Raw genomic sequence first — 16,402 nt, forward strand, 5'->3', positions numbered from 1 at the left:
GGGCCTTTCTACTAGTTACGTGGGTATTCAGATTCCATTGCCGTGTGTCGGGAGCTGGTGTCAGAAAATCCGTTCCATTTCAGCTCAGAGCTGGGGAATGTGGGAGTAAGTTGAACGGAGTTAAAGAAAGGAGATCATTGAGCAACGGCCTGTTGGCACGTGAGTTGCTGTCATTTTCTACATTCTTCCAAGCGTGTGGCTTCGGGGCCATTACGCGCCAGGGATCATCGGAGCTCCTCCCAAAAGCCTGCCTTCCCCCGGCCCCAGGCCCCAGCTCTCCCCTGACTCTCACCGCCCTGCCCGCCGCCTCTCCGCCATCAGCCGCACGCGCGGGCGTCCCCCGACTCCCTCCTGCCACCCCGAGTCTTCATTTCCCTTGCTGCCTTCCGCTGTCGGCCACAGAGATGCCTCCAAAGCCCGTCCGGGTCCCCAGCTGTCTGTAGACCTCGCGCCTCCCCGGTCCCCGTGCCTGCCTGCCACAGCCGTCGGGCAGACCCGCCCCGCATCCTTCTGCGCCCGTCTAAAACCGAAACCCCACTTCCAGCCACGGCAAGAGCAGTTTCTCCTCCGGCCTGTGCGGTTCCTGTGGACGGGTCACGCGTCCCCAAGCCCAGGTTCGTTCTTTCTTACCCCCTGGCCGCTTCCCTTCATGACCCACAACCTGCCGATTTTCCCTCTACGTTTAGGGTTCTTTCCGTCGCAAGGACAGGAGAGTCAGGCCAAACGCGCGCCGATACAGCCCCGCACGATACGGCCTCGTGCGTTGAGGATTATTAGCCCGGCTCGGATTATTAATAAAGAGGCTGGCGTCCCTGAGGGCGCTGGAAGGTTCCCTGGCCGAGAGGCCTGGGGGGGAGGCCCGCGCCAGCACCCGGATCCGGTTTCGTTCCCTCTCTCCCCTTACTCGTCTGCGCGCTCGGTTTCACCTTAAGGCTCCCCTCTTGTTTCCACGATGCTGACACCGTGTGGCCAGTGGCTCCGGCTGGTCACCTAGAGGCCACCTTTGGCTCCCCTTCCCTTCCCACCTCACATTGAATCCGCAGCTGTTTCTTCAAAACACATCTCGAATCCAGCGAGGGAGGACCCCAGAAAGGGAGCGTCAGTCAGACTTGGTGACGCTGGAGAGAGGGAAGCTGAGCCAGAGGTGAACGCCGTGTCTCCCGGGGAAGGGGAGGAGGGGGCGCCTGGTCAGAAACGGGGACACCAGGGCGCTGGGGAGAGCGTGTCCCCCGATGCTCGCGGGCGGACGCCGCCGGCCCCCCGAGGGAGGCCCTCCCGAGGGCGTGCGATGCGATCCACCACGTCGGTTTGCTTTGGTTTTGTACGACTGTAACGTGGATCCCACGAGAAGACTGTTTTCACCGTTACAGATGTGAAACCGATAATTTTCTTTTAACGTGCAAATATAATAGAAGCTCCCGTTTTTCGTTCCTTTCCCCGCAAAGCCGAAAGCGGTGTTCACTCGCCCTGGAGATTTCCATTCTCATTGTGTTCTGACGTGACGTTCCCTTTCATTAATCCCTTCCAGCTAAGCAAGATTTAATTAAAACCATCTCACACGGTGGCAGCCGTCGACGGATCTAAAACAGGCGCTCGCGGAAGCTCAGCCGCCAGTCTCCTGTTCCGGGCGAAGTGGAGCTCTTACATCTAGTGGGCTCTCTCTTGAATTCCTAATGGCTTCTGCCCCATTGATTTTGGAGGACAGCGAATCCTTTGCGCGAAGTAGTCTCCGTGTATGCACGGGGGACGTGTTCCAAGACCCCCCAGGGGACACCTGGAGCCTCGGGTAATGCCCAGCCCTGAATGCAGGTGCTCTGGCTTTTCGCATACGCGCAGGCCTGTGATAAAGTCCCGTTTATCCATCAGCCGTAGGAACAGACTAACGACAGTAACTGACAGCGAAGACCAATTACGACAATACGCTAACGAGAGTTACGTGAACGTCGTCTCTCCCGAAACCTCTGGCCGTCTGTCCTGCGCTCAGCCTTCCCGTGGGGTGGGACCTGCCGAGCCGCCCTGGGTCGGGAACCTTCGCCTTCCGCTTTGTGCCTCTCTGCAAATCCGAATGGCCAGCACCTTGGGCCGTGACTCGGTAAAATAAGGGAGACCTGAACGCAGCCCGGCGACACCCGGGCGGGTGATCTGACAACCGAGGCGGCTCCTGCGTGGCCGAGGGGCGGGGGCCTCCGCGGCGGGACAGGGGTGAGGCCCCTCCGAGCGGGAGGGGGGGGCAGGGGGGCGGGTCTCGTCCTGCGGGCTCAGGACAGAGCGCGGGTTGAGTGACCAAGTGTTTGTTTTGGGGATTTTTCATTTAATGTTTTCAGAACAGGGCTCCCCGTGGGTAACTGAGCCCACGGGAGAGGGGCCGGGTGGACTGCTGCACCTTCGTCTTGCGTGACCGAGACCTGGGTGTGAACCAGTGCGGACCGGAGGCCTGCGGGCGAAAGGACGTTATTTTTACAGAGAAAGGGAAGGTGACATGCGCGCGCATCTCTTCCCCGTGAGGAGCACTGCGGCCCACGTGAGGCGTGACCGGGGGTGGCCCGCTCTGCCAACGGAGGACGCGGCGGGGAGCCCCGGGGGAATAGTTGGAGCGGACGGTGGTTCTGGGTTTAACGGTTGGGAAATATCCGCCCCCTTGGCCACAGCAGCTGCCCCACTCGGCGTCCGCAGCAGCAAAGTCCAGGGGTTCCAGTTCCTCCCGTCGGCGCCATCCTGGTTCTCGTCGGCTTCCTAGTGGGTGCGAAGGCGTGGTTGGTCACCCCAGGGTCTCTCCCGCGGGGCCGCCATCGCGTGCCTGGGGACTGGCCTGTGACCAGCGGCGGCATCTCCGAAGGAGTCCGGATTGATGGCAGGGGGCTCTTAGCCGCAGCCGACTCCTCCTCCAGCAGCATCGCCTCCCCAGAGCCAAGCGCTGCAGGAGTGGAGCGTGGAAAATGTCTCCGGGCCTACTTGCCGTTTCCCCGAGGACTCGCTGGGAAACACTGTTCAGTGTCGAGAGCCCCAAGTCCTCCATTTGCGTGACGATGGCGTTGGACACAAAACAAGCAGCCTCAGGCCGCCCGGCTGTGTCTGATGGGCCACGACCCGCTCTAGTGAAATGAGCTCTTATCAGATTCCCGGGGGGGGGGTGGTGTTTCCCTCTCACCCAGTGTTCGGCTTTGGTTCTCTTTAAACTAATGGGCGTGCCGGCCGGTGTGGCTCAGTGGCTGAGCGTTGACCCATGAACCAAGAGGTCGCTGGTCAGGGCACGTGCCCGGGGTGTGGGTCCCTCCCCAGTCGGGGGGTGCAGGAGGCAGCCAATTGATGTTTCTCTCTCTCCCCCTCTCCCTTCCTCTCTCTGAAATCAATAAAAACATTTTAAAAAAATAAAAGTAAACCAGTGAGCGCAACCGAGAAGCGCCATTAACATCAACACGGCAGCGTCGTGACACCTCATTTTTTTTTTGAAATTTTTATGAATCCTTGAGTCAAACATGGGTGTCTCTTATTTGCTCTGTCTCTGAAACGTGCCTCTGACGGCCGGCCGGAGCTCTCCTTCGTTTCCATCCTGCCTGCTCCCTGTGTAAGCTCAGGGCGCCGGGACCAGTAGGCCGAGCTCTCTCCATTTTACAGCCACGTGGCCGTGAGAAGCGTGGTCGGGCCACGCCCGTGGTCCCTCCTATTTTTGCCCTCCGGGTCATTTGCTTAGCGCGACTGGCACATTTCACGTGTCATCGGCACCGGGGGGCAGCGTCAGCGTTTCCCGGAGGGAACCAGAGGAAAGCGATGTTGTGCTTCGTGGGTGATTGGATGAGGATTTACTTTGGGACCTTCAGCTGCAGGACAGCTGCTGTTTGAAAACCTCTCATTTGGTTGTACGAACCCAGGGGCCCCCAAGTCTTTGAACGTGAGGCTCCATCTCAGAGTCCCGCTGGCCCACCTGTGCTTGATTAAGCCAAGGCTTCGTAACGGGCCGGGGGGCCAGCCCCAGGACCCCGCTTGGAGCAGGAGGGATCCACCATGACGTGTGTCTGCACGTCTTGCGGCAGAGTGCCTGCTGCCTCGGTGCTGCCCTCCTCCTGGCCCAGGTCAGGCCCAGGTCAGGCCCAGGTCAGGCCAAGGTCAGGCCAAGGTCAGGCGTGCTCTAGGACAGGGACCACGTTACCCCCTCGCCCTCTCCCCAGCTCCCCTTGCTCCCCATGACACGGGGAGATGAAGACCGTTAAGAGTTCCCGATAAAAAGGAGAAGCCGTAGCTCCTGGTGGTCAGCCTGAGGACAGTCTATGCCGTCCGGCCTCCAGGTCAACCCAGTGCATCCTCTGGCTTTATTGAGACGTCTCCTCATTTTCAGCTGCACCAGCAGCGCTTCTCAAATGTGTGCATCGTATTATCTTACAAGGTGCGCGTTCCCCGGTTGAGTTTGGAACTTGAAACCCAAGGTCAAGGCCAGCCGCGGGCGATTTGGGAATGTCTGGCCCTCGCTCAGCTTCCCGGGGCGGCCTTTCCCTGGCAAATGCTGGCGTCGCCAATATCGAGGCGCTTCTCATCCCAGCCCCCCCCCCCCACTGGGGGTCGGGGTGCGGGGAGGGCGGACGCAGCCTCCTCTCCCGAACCGGTCGCTCGGCATAGGCGTGAAGACCACCCGTCCTGAATCTGAAGTCCTTGGGCAGGCCCGCGTCTTGATCCCTCAGGTAACCGGCGCACAAATGGCTCTCTGGAAACCCGTGACCCTTCCCTCCACGTCCTGATGGGCCTTCCAGGCACATCGGGATCTGAGGCTTGTAGAAGGTAGGGGGCCCCGAGGCAGGTTGGGAAGAAGTATTTTGGGGTAGGCGGTGGAGCTTTTTGCTGCCTTGTAAATTATACTGTGCGGGGAGGGCCTGGTTCTTCTTAGGAAAAAAATTGGATGTGAGATTATTTTTGAGGCATAGAATGGGAATACTTTTAGCTGGAGACATATAATCGTGTGGATGGGTAAGCGGGGATAGAGGGAACAAATACAATAAACTGTCCTTCCAACGGGATTTGATAAATACGGGTTTTCTTCGTGAACGCAGAGATGGATTTAAAGAAAGGGAGAGATGAAAGACCCGCAAGGTTTCAACGATTAAGCAGGAAATGAGAATGTTTCTTTTCCCTTCGAAACACTGTATCCATGAGAAGCGCCGGTGAGGCAACAATGAACCACGCCCCCCGCAAGGCCTTCCCTTAGCCACTCACTCTCCCAGTTCCAGCGAGCGAGCGAGGGCGTTGTGCCTGCGGCGGGGCAGCGACGAGGCCACTTGGTGCCGTCGCGGAGCCGCCTTATTACTCATCCCTGGGGGGCCGCGGCGACGGGCGTTCAGCAGGAACACGGCGGAAAGGCCCCGATCTGAGGGCGTGTAGGAGCCGAGTGCATTTGGTGCCACCCCGGCAGCCGGGGGGCTCTCTCCTCTGTGGGTCACTCCCACCCCTCCCGCCCCGATGTGCACGGCGGGCAGCGAACAAGACCCCCCGGGTCAGGGCATCTCTGCTTCTAAAGCGATGCTCTTCATGTTCCTACGGGTGGTTCCCTCATAGGGCCAGCTCTGCCTGCTCGATACCAAGCCTGCATTTTCTTTTTTTTTTTTAATGTACTGTTACAGCAACATTGTATCATGACCCCATTAAAAGGTAGCTACTTAAAAAGGAAACAATCTAACCTCATCCTGCTTCCCAGACTCCACATACCCATCTCCTCACCCTCCGGGCTCCCTCCCTCCCCTCCCCTCCCCTCCCCTCCCCTCCCCTCCCCTCCCCTCCCCTCCCCTCCCCTCCCCTCCCCTCTCCTCCTTCTCCCCTTCTCCCCTTCTCCCCTTCTTCCCTTCTCCCCTTCTCCCCTTCTCTCCTCCTCATTAGAGATTTACGGCGAGCGGGCAGAAACAAGAAGGCGTGAGGGTGTTCCCCGGCCTGTCTTCATTTATTTTGAAGGGCTGTTCTCTGTAGCCTGGGCCTGTGTCTTAATGAGTTTCTCAAGTTCAGAATTTCGCTAAGGAAGCTCTGCCACCCACGTTTAGGGGGGTACCCGTGTATTATGTATAGTTATAACCTCTGTAGTTTATGTCACCTCCGGGGGGTAACATTTATAAACATGCACATGAGCATGAGCGTGTTGGTATAGGACAGTGCAAAGGACTTTAACTTTTGGTCCTTGGTCTATACCTTGAGAGACTGGAATCGCGGTTTGGGCCCCCCCGGGCCCTGTCAGGGCTGGCGTTTTATGAGTCTATTACCTGCGAGTCTAATCGATGCTGAATGTTGCTGAGTCTTGAATGAAATGCCTTCTGATTGACGTCCGAGATCCTGTCTGTAGTGACATTAAATCGACGCCTAGCAGTCTGTGTGGCCCGTTGTGGACAACAAGCTTGTACACTGAGTCCGGTCTGTTCTAACCTGAGTTTTCTTTTCTCTTCCCCCAGTTTGCTGTTTTGTGGTTCACAAGAGGTGCCATGAATTTGTTACTTTCTCGTGTCCGGGTGCGGATAAGGGACCCGACACCGATGTAAGTAACCCGGGGACTGTTGTCGGACGCCCGCGCGGATTTCCGGGTGTAACTGTTTAATGCCCATACAGCTGTCGGTGGGGCCCACGCTACGGATGGGAAGACTTCCGTTAGTGTCGCACTGTTTCGCTCGTCCTGACGAGCAGATGTGTGTCCTCCTGAGCCCTGTCGGGACCACTTAGGGATCAGAGAAGAGTCTCGTGTTGGCTGGTCCCCTTCAACCTCCCCCCTGGGCAGCCACATGGACAAACTCCACCAAATAGCTTTCCGGGAACACAGCGCGGTCCTTTCCCGAAGATGCTGACACACTGTACAACCTCCGTAAATCACCCTTCAGTTTATTAACCGACAGGCCCGTCATTGCTTTCGGCCAGTGTAACAGACTGTTTCTCGTTCGCCTCACGAGTTATAAATGCCCCTGTTGATTGAAAGAAGTTCACATCTGTCCCCCTGAGCGGATGACCCCCGAAGCTGCCGCAGGGGAACGGGGAGCTTTGTTGGTTTGCGCCTGTCTCCGGCGAGCAGCGCTGTGTGCCGAAAACAGGGCCAGCCGAGGAGAGTGGGCCTCGGGGGGCACTGGAGGTACCGGCATCAAAAACACAGGGTGGCCAGTGTAGGTCTGCAGTTTGTGTGTACGGAAAATAATACAATAATTACTAAGTGATAATCCAAGGATAAACTGTGGAGTACTCACAACTGTAAGCCTACTTTTCCCCACCCCGTTTGAGCGGAAAGAAACTTGGGCTGTTACACAGAAAGGAATATTTTTAACTGAAAAAACAATTTTCCAGGGAGGCCTGAAGAGTAGGCCGTTCTCTTCTGCGCTGCTCTCGCCAGCTCACTTCAGTCACCGACCCTTAAATTATGTGCTTCAAGGGATTTTCTACCTTCCCATCAGGAGACCGATTTCCCGGTGGCAGCGGAGGCAGGGCCGGGCTCCCGCTCAGGGCTCGGAGCAGCTCGGCTTGGCGGGTTTTAACTCGCGCGCTGAGGGACCTGCAGGCCCGGAAAGCAGAACCGCTCTCTGCTCTTCACGGCAGCCTGGAGGATTCTCTGCTCTCGAGTTCTTTTCGGTGCCTTAGAAACCCATCAAATTAAAAAAAAAAAAAAAGCTGCTGAATTGTTTAAAGTTCAACCTTTCAAAGCTTCATTTATAACAAAACTCAAAACATTTAAAACAGATCTGGCAATAAATCTAATTAGCAAATCTCCTATTTTTCTCAAAGTGTGCTTTTACATTTACTGCGGAAATAAGACAATTTTGTGAGCAAACCCCGTTTTACCCGAAATATTTTTATATCCTTGAACCGATGAAGGGAAGCGAGATGCGTAGAAGGTGCAGGTGCTAAACAAGTGGCATTTGAAACGCAGCCAAGGGAGCTCAGAGGGGCCTGGCGTGGGATCTGGGTATCCTGCCCTACCAGTTCGTTCTGCAAACCTTCCTTAACCTTGGTTTGCTTTTTTAAAAATAAATACAGAGGATGAACTTAGTAGTCTCTCAGCCCTCAGTTCCTTTCCGTCACAAATATTTTTAAGGACTTCATGCCGGGGTGTCGTGACGGTGAAGACAGGTTCATTCCTGCCCTCCCAGTACAGCCTCTTACATCACAGGGGCGAGCCAGGTAGGCCACTAATTATACTGTAAGATCACATGCATAGCTGCAGAAGGCGCGAAGAAATACAGTGCTGTAAAGTGGAGGGAGAGAGAGCGTCTAATGGGAGAGTGAGGGAGGGCTCCCTGGAGGTGGTGGCATTTTCAGATGGATTGCCATTCTTTTCAAAACTTTCTTTTACAAACACACAGACCAGTATTGTGGTGTTTTCCCTGCTGGCCGAAGGCGCTGACATCTCTCGCCAGATGCTGCTGTCCAGTGGCACACAAACTCAGGGGACGTAAAAAAGAACCTCCCGCAAGAGGCACGGGAGTGTTCTGTGCCTCCTGGTGGGCTCGCCTCCCGGGTACACCTCTGCGGACACCCTCGCCAGGTCCTGAAACCACCCTGTCCTCGCCCGCGGGTACCGCTCCTCACGGGCTACGGCGCCACAGGAACCCTTTAGAAACAAATTATTTCAGGCAAATAAACCTAACCAAAAAATCCCAGTGCTAATTCAGGTCCTCAGTGGGTAGATTCTTTTACGTACCAGATTCGAAGCTGTAGGAGCATCGCCTGCAAGGGACGGGACTCCTGCTACTTTTGTGCCAAGTTAATTTAGCTGGGAATGAAAATAGCTCCAGAGACGTGCCCCCTCGGCCGCAGCTCTGACAGTGAACTTCAGGAGACAGCCGGACAGTAGAGCGTCCGTTCTCTGCCCTTCCCAGGTTTTGGCCGAGAGCAGGGGAGTGTGTGTGTGTTTGATGACAGGGTGCCTCAGATTTTAGCCAAAGGCCTGCTTTCAAGGGGCCCTGGGGGCTTTTCAGCTCCGTCCAGCAGTGGAAGTTGTCACTGCTCAGACATCTTTGGAACTCCGCTCTTAGAATAGCACAGAGGCCAGTAGCACATTCTTTTCAAAGCCTCCAGTGCTGGCAAATTGTCAGCCTCAGAGAGTGTGGAGATTGTTTGGGGAGGCCGCCAAAAACCTGGTGGAGCCAGGTCTGAGAGAGGGGCGTGCGTGAGGCGGGTAGGACTGTCGTGGGTCCAACAGGAGGTGAGAGGACTGGGTAGGGAGTGATTTTTCTTGTGAAAAGGTCCAAACTGTCTCTGACATCAGGTTTGAGAGAGACTTGCGTGTGTGAAGCGCGGCGAGCCATAGGGATCCTCGCGCAGCCTCTCAGGGGCGCTTTTAGTCGGTGCCTGCGGGTTGTTGTTTTTTTAAGTTGCTGCATTGCTTAATGATTTTGCCTGCACGGGGAATTCTCCGTGAGCAGATCCTGTGTCTTTTCCCTTTGAAAGCTAAGAGCCCAGTGCACAGCCTGGCACAGAACGGGCGCTGGAAAAGCATTGTCGAACCGAAGAGGGTGAGTGGACGGAGGTCTGGTAACCTAATGTGATCGCCCCGTTGCTTTTATCTGGCCTCCAGTTACTTGAACAGTTTTAGCTGCACGTGAGACGGCTGCTGAGCTGCCCGATTACCTAGGAGCGGATGTTTCGTCGGCATCATTACGGCGGGGGCGCCGCGAGGGACTGGCTTTACCTACTTTTCGCAGTAGCCATTTGAAACCATTGTCTTAATTCTTTGGAGTTAAAAAAAACAGCAATGGGTCTGGGCAATAATAGCCTTTGGACTGGTTGGGATGAGAACTGTGTCGGACGGTTTCCTTATTTATTTTTCTTGATCCATACAAGTGACTGAGGAAGATCAGACAGGTGTACAAACAGCCAGATGAACCTGCACCTGAGAACCTTTGCTGGAAAGGCCGCCCGGGGAGCCTCCTACTGGAGCCCAAATCACCGGGAGCCCCTGCTACAAATTTGCTCCACAACAGGCGAGGTGTTTTTTGTGTTGTGGTGTTTTTTTGGTTGTCTTGTCAGAAACCAACCTAAGACAAGTACCTTTCCGAAGGCAGTCTGCACGTTGCTTGCTCGCTGCGTTTTGCAGGTCCCTGGCCTGTCCCTCCCCGTCTCTCCGCCAAAGCAGGAAGCTTTGTAGCGTTAACACGGGGTAGGAATATTGAAACCACGAGAGTCTCATACTTGGAAATGATATTCTCTGTGGAGGAGGGTGATGGTAGTTTTCTGGATATTAGGCTGTATTGTGACTCATTTGTTCTTAAACAGGTCGTTCCCCCGTTACTAAAATTAATCACAAAAGACCAGGGGAGCTCGAGAGAGGAGGAGTTCACCCAGCAGGTCTTAAAATTAGAAAGGCAGGCTGCTCTCGCTGGCGCCTGCTAAGTTTGAGTGATGCCCCAAGATTCAGGTAATTCATTTTCATCTGTGGCTTAGAGTAACTTAATGTACGGAACTGGAATGGGGGAGACCGTGGTAAGTGGAAGACTTCAGAAGGCATCGCAGACGTGGCGACACAGACCTCCTCTGCATGTCCCCGGGCCCGCCGTCGGTTTGGAGCTGTTGGCTTAAACTCGATCAGATCCAGGAGCCAAGTGACGGGAGACTCCGGCAAAGTAACCTCTGCAAAAATACAGGTTTCCCAGTGGCCTCCCAGCTTGCTCGTTTCTGCTCTTGTCCCCTGCAGTGTATCTCTTCCCTTCCACACAGAGCTAGAATGGGGCTTCTGTGTTTTGTTTTCCCGAGTATCAGGCAGATTATATCACTGCACGGCTGTCTAACCCCTCCGGTGGCTTTCCTTGGCCATCAGAATAAAACAGGAACTTCTGGGTCAGCCAGGCCCCCGTGACTGCGATCTGGCTCCTGTCCCCCTCCCTGGGCAGAACACGCCCGGCCCAGTTGCATCTCGGGGCCCGTGGGTTCCTGGGCTCGCAGCTCGTGCCCCGAGGAGGCTCCTGCACACGCCCAGGTCTCTGCTCAGGCGACGCCCCGCGTGGCTGTCCGTTGTCTTTCCTCCCTCCTGTGCGTCACGGCCCCTATCAGCGCCTCAGCCACGCTGTTCATTGGTTACCCGATGATTGCCTGTCCCTTCCTCCGGGGATCAATAGAGATTCTTCCCTTTCCCGGGATGATAGCTTCATACCGTACGGTAAATAAACCGGCCGCGCCAGTCAAACCTAAGGCCTACTATGGGATTGGATGGATCTTCCCCAAAAAAAACACAAACAAAACAAAAGCCATGTTCTTCATAACCTTTCCCCCTCCATATTTGCTTTATGTAATGTGCTGGATATAAATTAATGAACAAACACTTTGGCAAGATGCATGTAACAATGTAACAGAACCTGACAGTCTAATTTCTTTAACTTTTTTCTCAAGTTTGCCTTTAAGTCTTTCCATCATGGGGCTCATAAGAAAATTAACCAACATACGGATATTGTAGCCAAACGTCAAATCTTTAAGAAGCACTGACGACACACTAAGTTCCTCTGTAATGAAAAACCTTGTGTTTTGTGTGTAGAACGAGTGTCAGAGTCAAATGTTCAACTCACTGTAAAATCATAAACACTTCTGGGTTGTTAGGTTGAAATTGCTTCTCCTTTGGCTAAATGAATGATTTTTTTTTTTTTTAACTGTAATATCACTGAGCCGAACACATAGATCGCCTTTGAGTCCATAAGGCAACAGAAACTCACGCTCGGTGGAGAAACGTCACAGCTGCGTCTCTCCTAGGCTGTCCCTGCCTCCAGCACTTGAGAAGCTTAGAGATTCGGCTCTTACATCACCTGCGAGAGAAAAAGAGACAGGAGAAGTTCCTCCTTTGCCGAGATCACCACTGTGAAGTCGCGTGGTTAGACAGGCTCTGCACTTGTGCGCAAAACACGAAGTTCACTCACCTTCGTTTTCCTCGCTTGCTAGACTCGCCAGCTCGCCAGTCCGCCGGCGGGACTTTCCGAGAGACAGAGACTGAGCTGCGTGTTGTGTAATTTCGGTTGCTCCAGCACCACGGCGAGAAGAGACGCAGTGTCCTTTTGCGGCGGTTCCAGACAACAGGGAAGGAAGTTGCAGGAAAGGATAAATCACGGCTGTTAAAACCGAGAAACTACCTCGGTGCCGCTTTCATGTTCACACCAGTGTTGCGGCATAATTCAGGCTCAATAAATCAGAAATCTTAGTATTTAAAATTTAAAGTGGACTTTTAACGATCGCCGTATTAACCAAAATAGTTAAATACAACACACAGGAAGGGGCATTGTGTCACTGGGCCCCGAGCGCCAGGGATGAGAGATTAAAACCATGCACGGAAGTTCCCTAAAAATTCCCGGGTGGCTGCAGACGCCGGGGGAAAGCATGTCACAATTTAGAAACGCATGAGGAAAAGTGGAATGGTATTTTTATGTGAGGCCATGACCCGGCGTTTAAAATATAATTGTGTTTAGATCTTGTGTTTGCTCCAGCTCGCGGGCACGGTGAGGCGTTACAGCAGCTGTGTGTGTTCAGACTGCGCGTGTGGAAGGTTCGGAGGAGGGGGCAGTTGTTTTTCCCAAATGAAATAACTTTCTTCTTCCCCCCGCCCAAGCTCTTTCCTGAAGTTACCGGCATTGGGGTCAAGGTTTTATTAAAAGCTACATTTTATAACGCTGGCACGCACGCATGCACGGGCACACACGCGTACACACACACACGCACACACACATGTGCACACACGCACACATGTGCACACACGCACACATGTGCACACACGCACACATGTGCACACACGCACATGCACACACACATGCACACGCACACGTGCACACACGCACACACGCACATGTGCACACACATGCACACATGCACACACATGCGCACGCACACATGCGCGCACACGCACAGTTGTCTCAGGCCTGTCTGCACAGTTCTTTTTTCCCACTGGAAATGGATCGTTGCCTTAGGCCTTTATAAATAGTGTAGTGTTATGGTTGGAGCAGGCTTTACGCTTGAAAACCCGTTTATTTATACCCTGTCCTTCGTGCCGTGTCTGTGTGCAGTTAGGAAACGCAGGATTCAGAGCAGTCTCCTGGCTTGTAAGCAAACTGAGATGCGCTGCCCCTTTTCTATTTTTAAAAAAAACACACGAAAACACGAGTTAACGTGTCAAGAAACCAACTCGCGGTAACGTGGGGCTTCGTGTTTCTCACAGTCTTGACGTCGAGAACATGTGGGCTGTAAGGCTCGTTTATAGGAAGTGTGTCTGTAACCCGTCGTATTGAGCGGGAACCCCTCATTGTCGCCAGGCTCTGTGTATCGGCCGTTCGGGGTAAGTGGGATGAGTGCGGGATTTAAAGCCTTGAGAATAACTGATCTCTAAGAGAATCTCGGCGCCGACAGGCATGGCGCGGGGGTGCTGGCCTGGGCGCGGCGTTCCTAGGCCCCCCTGCGGCCGTCACTTCCACGCGCATCCTTGTGGATCCCGGCGAGTTCTAGGTGGATCGTGATGCACCAGTGTGACCGGGGCCGAGCGGCATTCAGAGGGGTGATCGTAGAGACCCGGGGAAATGCCTATGTGGTGCTGGGCGCAAAAGCTTCATAAAGCTACGACTGTGGCAGAAGCTGCGTGTACGGAAGCTGGAGCTAGAGGGGCGCCAGGAAATTGAAGTCGTGATCATAATTTGATTTTTTTTTTTTAAGTTGGCGAGACTTAGATTGTCTTTCTGGGTCGGATCTTGTTGGGACGGTACAATTCTGAAGTTCTCAAATTCGTCTGGAAGCCTCTGCACCTCTCTCTAGTCCCGTCCGCGTCACCGAAAGGGCGGCAAGTGCTCTGTGCCCCGGGAGCGCGATCCGAGCGGCGCCCCCCACCCGTCCGAGAAGCCGCCTTTGCCCGGCGGCCTGGCGACGGAGTGTCGCAGACGCCTGGACTGCCGCGTGCTGCCGGGTGGTTCCCTCTGGGGTTGGGCTCAGACGTGAGGAATAGAAAACCTGACCAAAGAGAGGCTTGAACTAAGTCGGGGTTTTGTCGTCTTCGTGGAACAAAGCGTCTGGAACGGGGCGCTCCTGGGCTCACCCGGGGGCCCCACGATTCCGCGAAGGGCCCAGCTCCTTCTGCCTCTCGGCTCAGCGTCTCACCGAGGAGCTTCCCCCGTCCATGCTGACGGCGGTTGCCCCGGCGGTCGGGTGGCCGCTCCAGCTCCGTCCCGTCCGTGCCCCGAGCAGCGGGAAAGGGAGGGGTGCCCCTCGAGTCTGCTCTTTCAGAGAACCCCAGAGGCCGAGCCCAACAACTTCCACTCCTTCTGGGGAGGTGTAGGTGTTCGGTTGGCTGGTTTTGTTTTAAGCTGGGTCTGTTTCTGCCCAGAACAAAATCAAGTTGGTTAAGTAAGAAAGAGGAGAGTTAGTATTGGATGGGCGACTAACAGTGAGTTCTGTGTTCGCGTCATTGAGGATGACGGCCCCCTCGACGTAACTGCCGGCGCTGTGCGCGGTGGGCACGTGTCCTTTTCTGTGCCATCGCTACGAGGTCATCTCAGGCGTAGAGGGAGGAGTCTGTTCCCGCCTGATGTCGTGAGGGGTTTCAGATGCAGCAGAGTGAACTGAGTTTCTCGGTCTGTGGATGATAGAAGGAGCCCGGGGTGAGGGAGTCGCAGGATGAGCTCCCACCGCCCGCCCCTCGTCCCTTAAACCCTTTGTTGGTTCCTTGGTGTTTGTGCTTCTCTAAGTTTTTTCTTTTGCAAGAAGCGTTTTTGTATTAATGAGATGTTTTGAGTTTCGATAATTGTGTGTATTCAGTCATCATATTTTTATTACATTGTAGTTCCCGATAGTGAGTAATAAGGGTTGATTGAAGCAGAACAGGGTATCAGTAACTCACTGCTGGCGAAAGCAGCGTGGTCACGCGTGGCAGGGCCTCCCGGGGCATCCCGGGGCCTCCCAGGGCCTCCCGGGGCCTCCCAGAGTATCCCAGGGCCTCCCGGGGCCTCCCAGGGTATCCCAGGGCCTCCCAGGGCATCCCGGGGCCTCCCGGGGCCTCCCAGGGTATCCCAGGGTATCCCAGGGCCTCCCAGGGCCTCCCAGGGCATCCCAGGGCCTCCCGGGGCCTCCCAGGGCCTCCCGGGGCCTCCCGGGGCCTCCCAGGGCATCCCGGGGCCTCCCGGGGCCTCCCAGGGCATCCCGGGGCATCCCGGGGCCTCCCAGGGCATCCCGGGGCCTCCCGGGGCCTCCCAGGGCATCCCAGGGCCTCCCAGGGCCTCCCAGAGCCTCCCGGGGCCTCCCAGGGCATCGGGGGAGGGCGCTCCTCCCCGGGCACCAAAGTGCCGCCGGGCTGCAGGTCTTCAGGGGTATCGAGGTGTGACCAGGAGACCCAGAAAGCGAGTCAGGAATGTTCAGCCTGGAGAGAGGACCGAGCTTAGGAGTGGATGACGTTCCTAACACTGCTGTGACCGTCTCCACCGCCGCCCGCTGCCGCCCCTGAGGGCAGGCCCCTCTCTCCTCGCCTGTGCTCAGGGCTCACCCTCAGCCTGGCTGTGGCTGCCTCTCGGCCAGGGACCGCTGAGTTACAGGAGCACGAATGGACCCGCGAGGCCCCGCCCGAGGGAACCGCGGTGTCACACAGAATTTCTGTCTCCCGCGAGCCGGCTGTGGCCTCTCAGCGTAAGGGGAGGCTCTTGGGAATCGAGGGTAATACACAGTTCCTTGGGCGGGTGCCGTCCCGTGTTCGTGTCTGACTCCCATGCTTGTGACAAGGTTGGAAATTGCCGGTCGAGCTGCGTGCCCGAAGCACGCGCTGAGTCCACGCTGTGTCTCGTGGACCACGGGGCAGGGAGGGGGCTCAGAGGGACTGTGAGGACAGAGGCTGCCAGCTTCCCCTTGGTTTATCGAAATAAAATAAACAGAGAAGACCGAGGCAAGTTCCCAAGCTAACCTGGCACGCACGCCGGCGAAAGAGCCCTGCCCCCAGCAGCTGAGGACCGAACGGGTCCCCTTCTGGCTGTCCTTCCAGTTTACTTACGGTCAGCGGGCCCTGGCCTCTTTGACGGTTGCTGAATGGAAAGTCATGGCAGAAAAACGTGTTAGGCAGGGAGGAGGCCCCTCAGGTTGTTTGGTGTTAGATTTTCACCTCCCCTCCCCTGTGTGAGCACAGGAGCAAGGGGAAGCGTCACGTCCCCTGTCGGACCTGTTTGTAATACGTGGTTTAGTTAAAGACGCGCTGCTGTGAGCTGTGTTCAGTGTGTGGCTTGGTACGTGGTTTGAAGGGCCTTCGAAGACACTCCTGCCTCCTAAGATATTTCCCATTTTAATTTTATTCAGGTAAAATGGTGGTTCGGGGAGTTTCCTCTAAGCTCGTCGCTGTTGAACGAATGCTGTCCAGTTCACCGTAGCGTTTGAACTGTCGGCATCTCGCCGCTGTTGGCCGTCAGAGAGGTTCGGTCTATTTCTGCTAGAATCTTCTAAGGGAGATTGATGAACCTGGTAACCT

At 55.5% G+C, this 16,402-nt stretch overlaps 1 protein-coding gene across 1 annotated transcript in view; it reads left to right on the forward strand.

The window, feature by feature from the left end:
- Window positions 1-16,402, forward strand: part of PRKCA (protein kinase C alpha) — a 248,090-nt gene that overhangs the window by 106,480 nt on the left and 125,208 nt on the right. The window contains exon 3 of the mRNA XM_081162411.1: window positions 6,420-6,502. Within this exon, the coding sequence (XP_081018537.1) occupies window positions 6,420-6,502 (83 nt within the window). The remainder of the gene's footprint in view (window positions 1-6,419; window positions 6,503-16,402) is intronic.

This window comes from Miniopterus schreibersii, assembly GCF_964146895.1.
Source record: "Miniopterus schreibersii genome assembly, chromosome: 16".
NCBI classification, from domain to species: domain Eukaryota; kingdom Metazoa; phylum Chordata; class Mammalia; order Chiroptera; family Miniopteridae; genus Miniopterus; species Miniopterus schreibersii.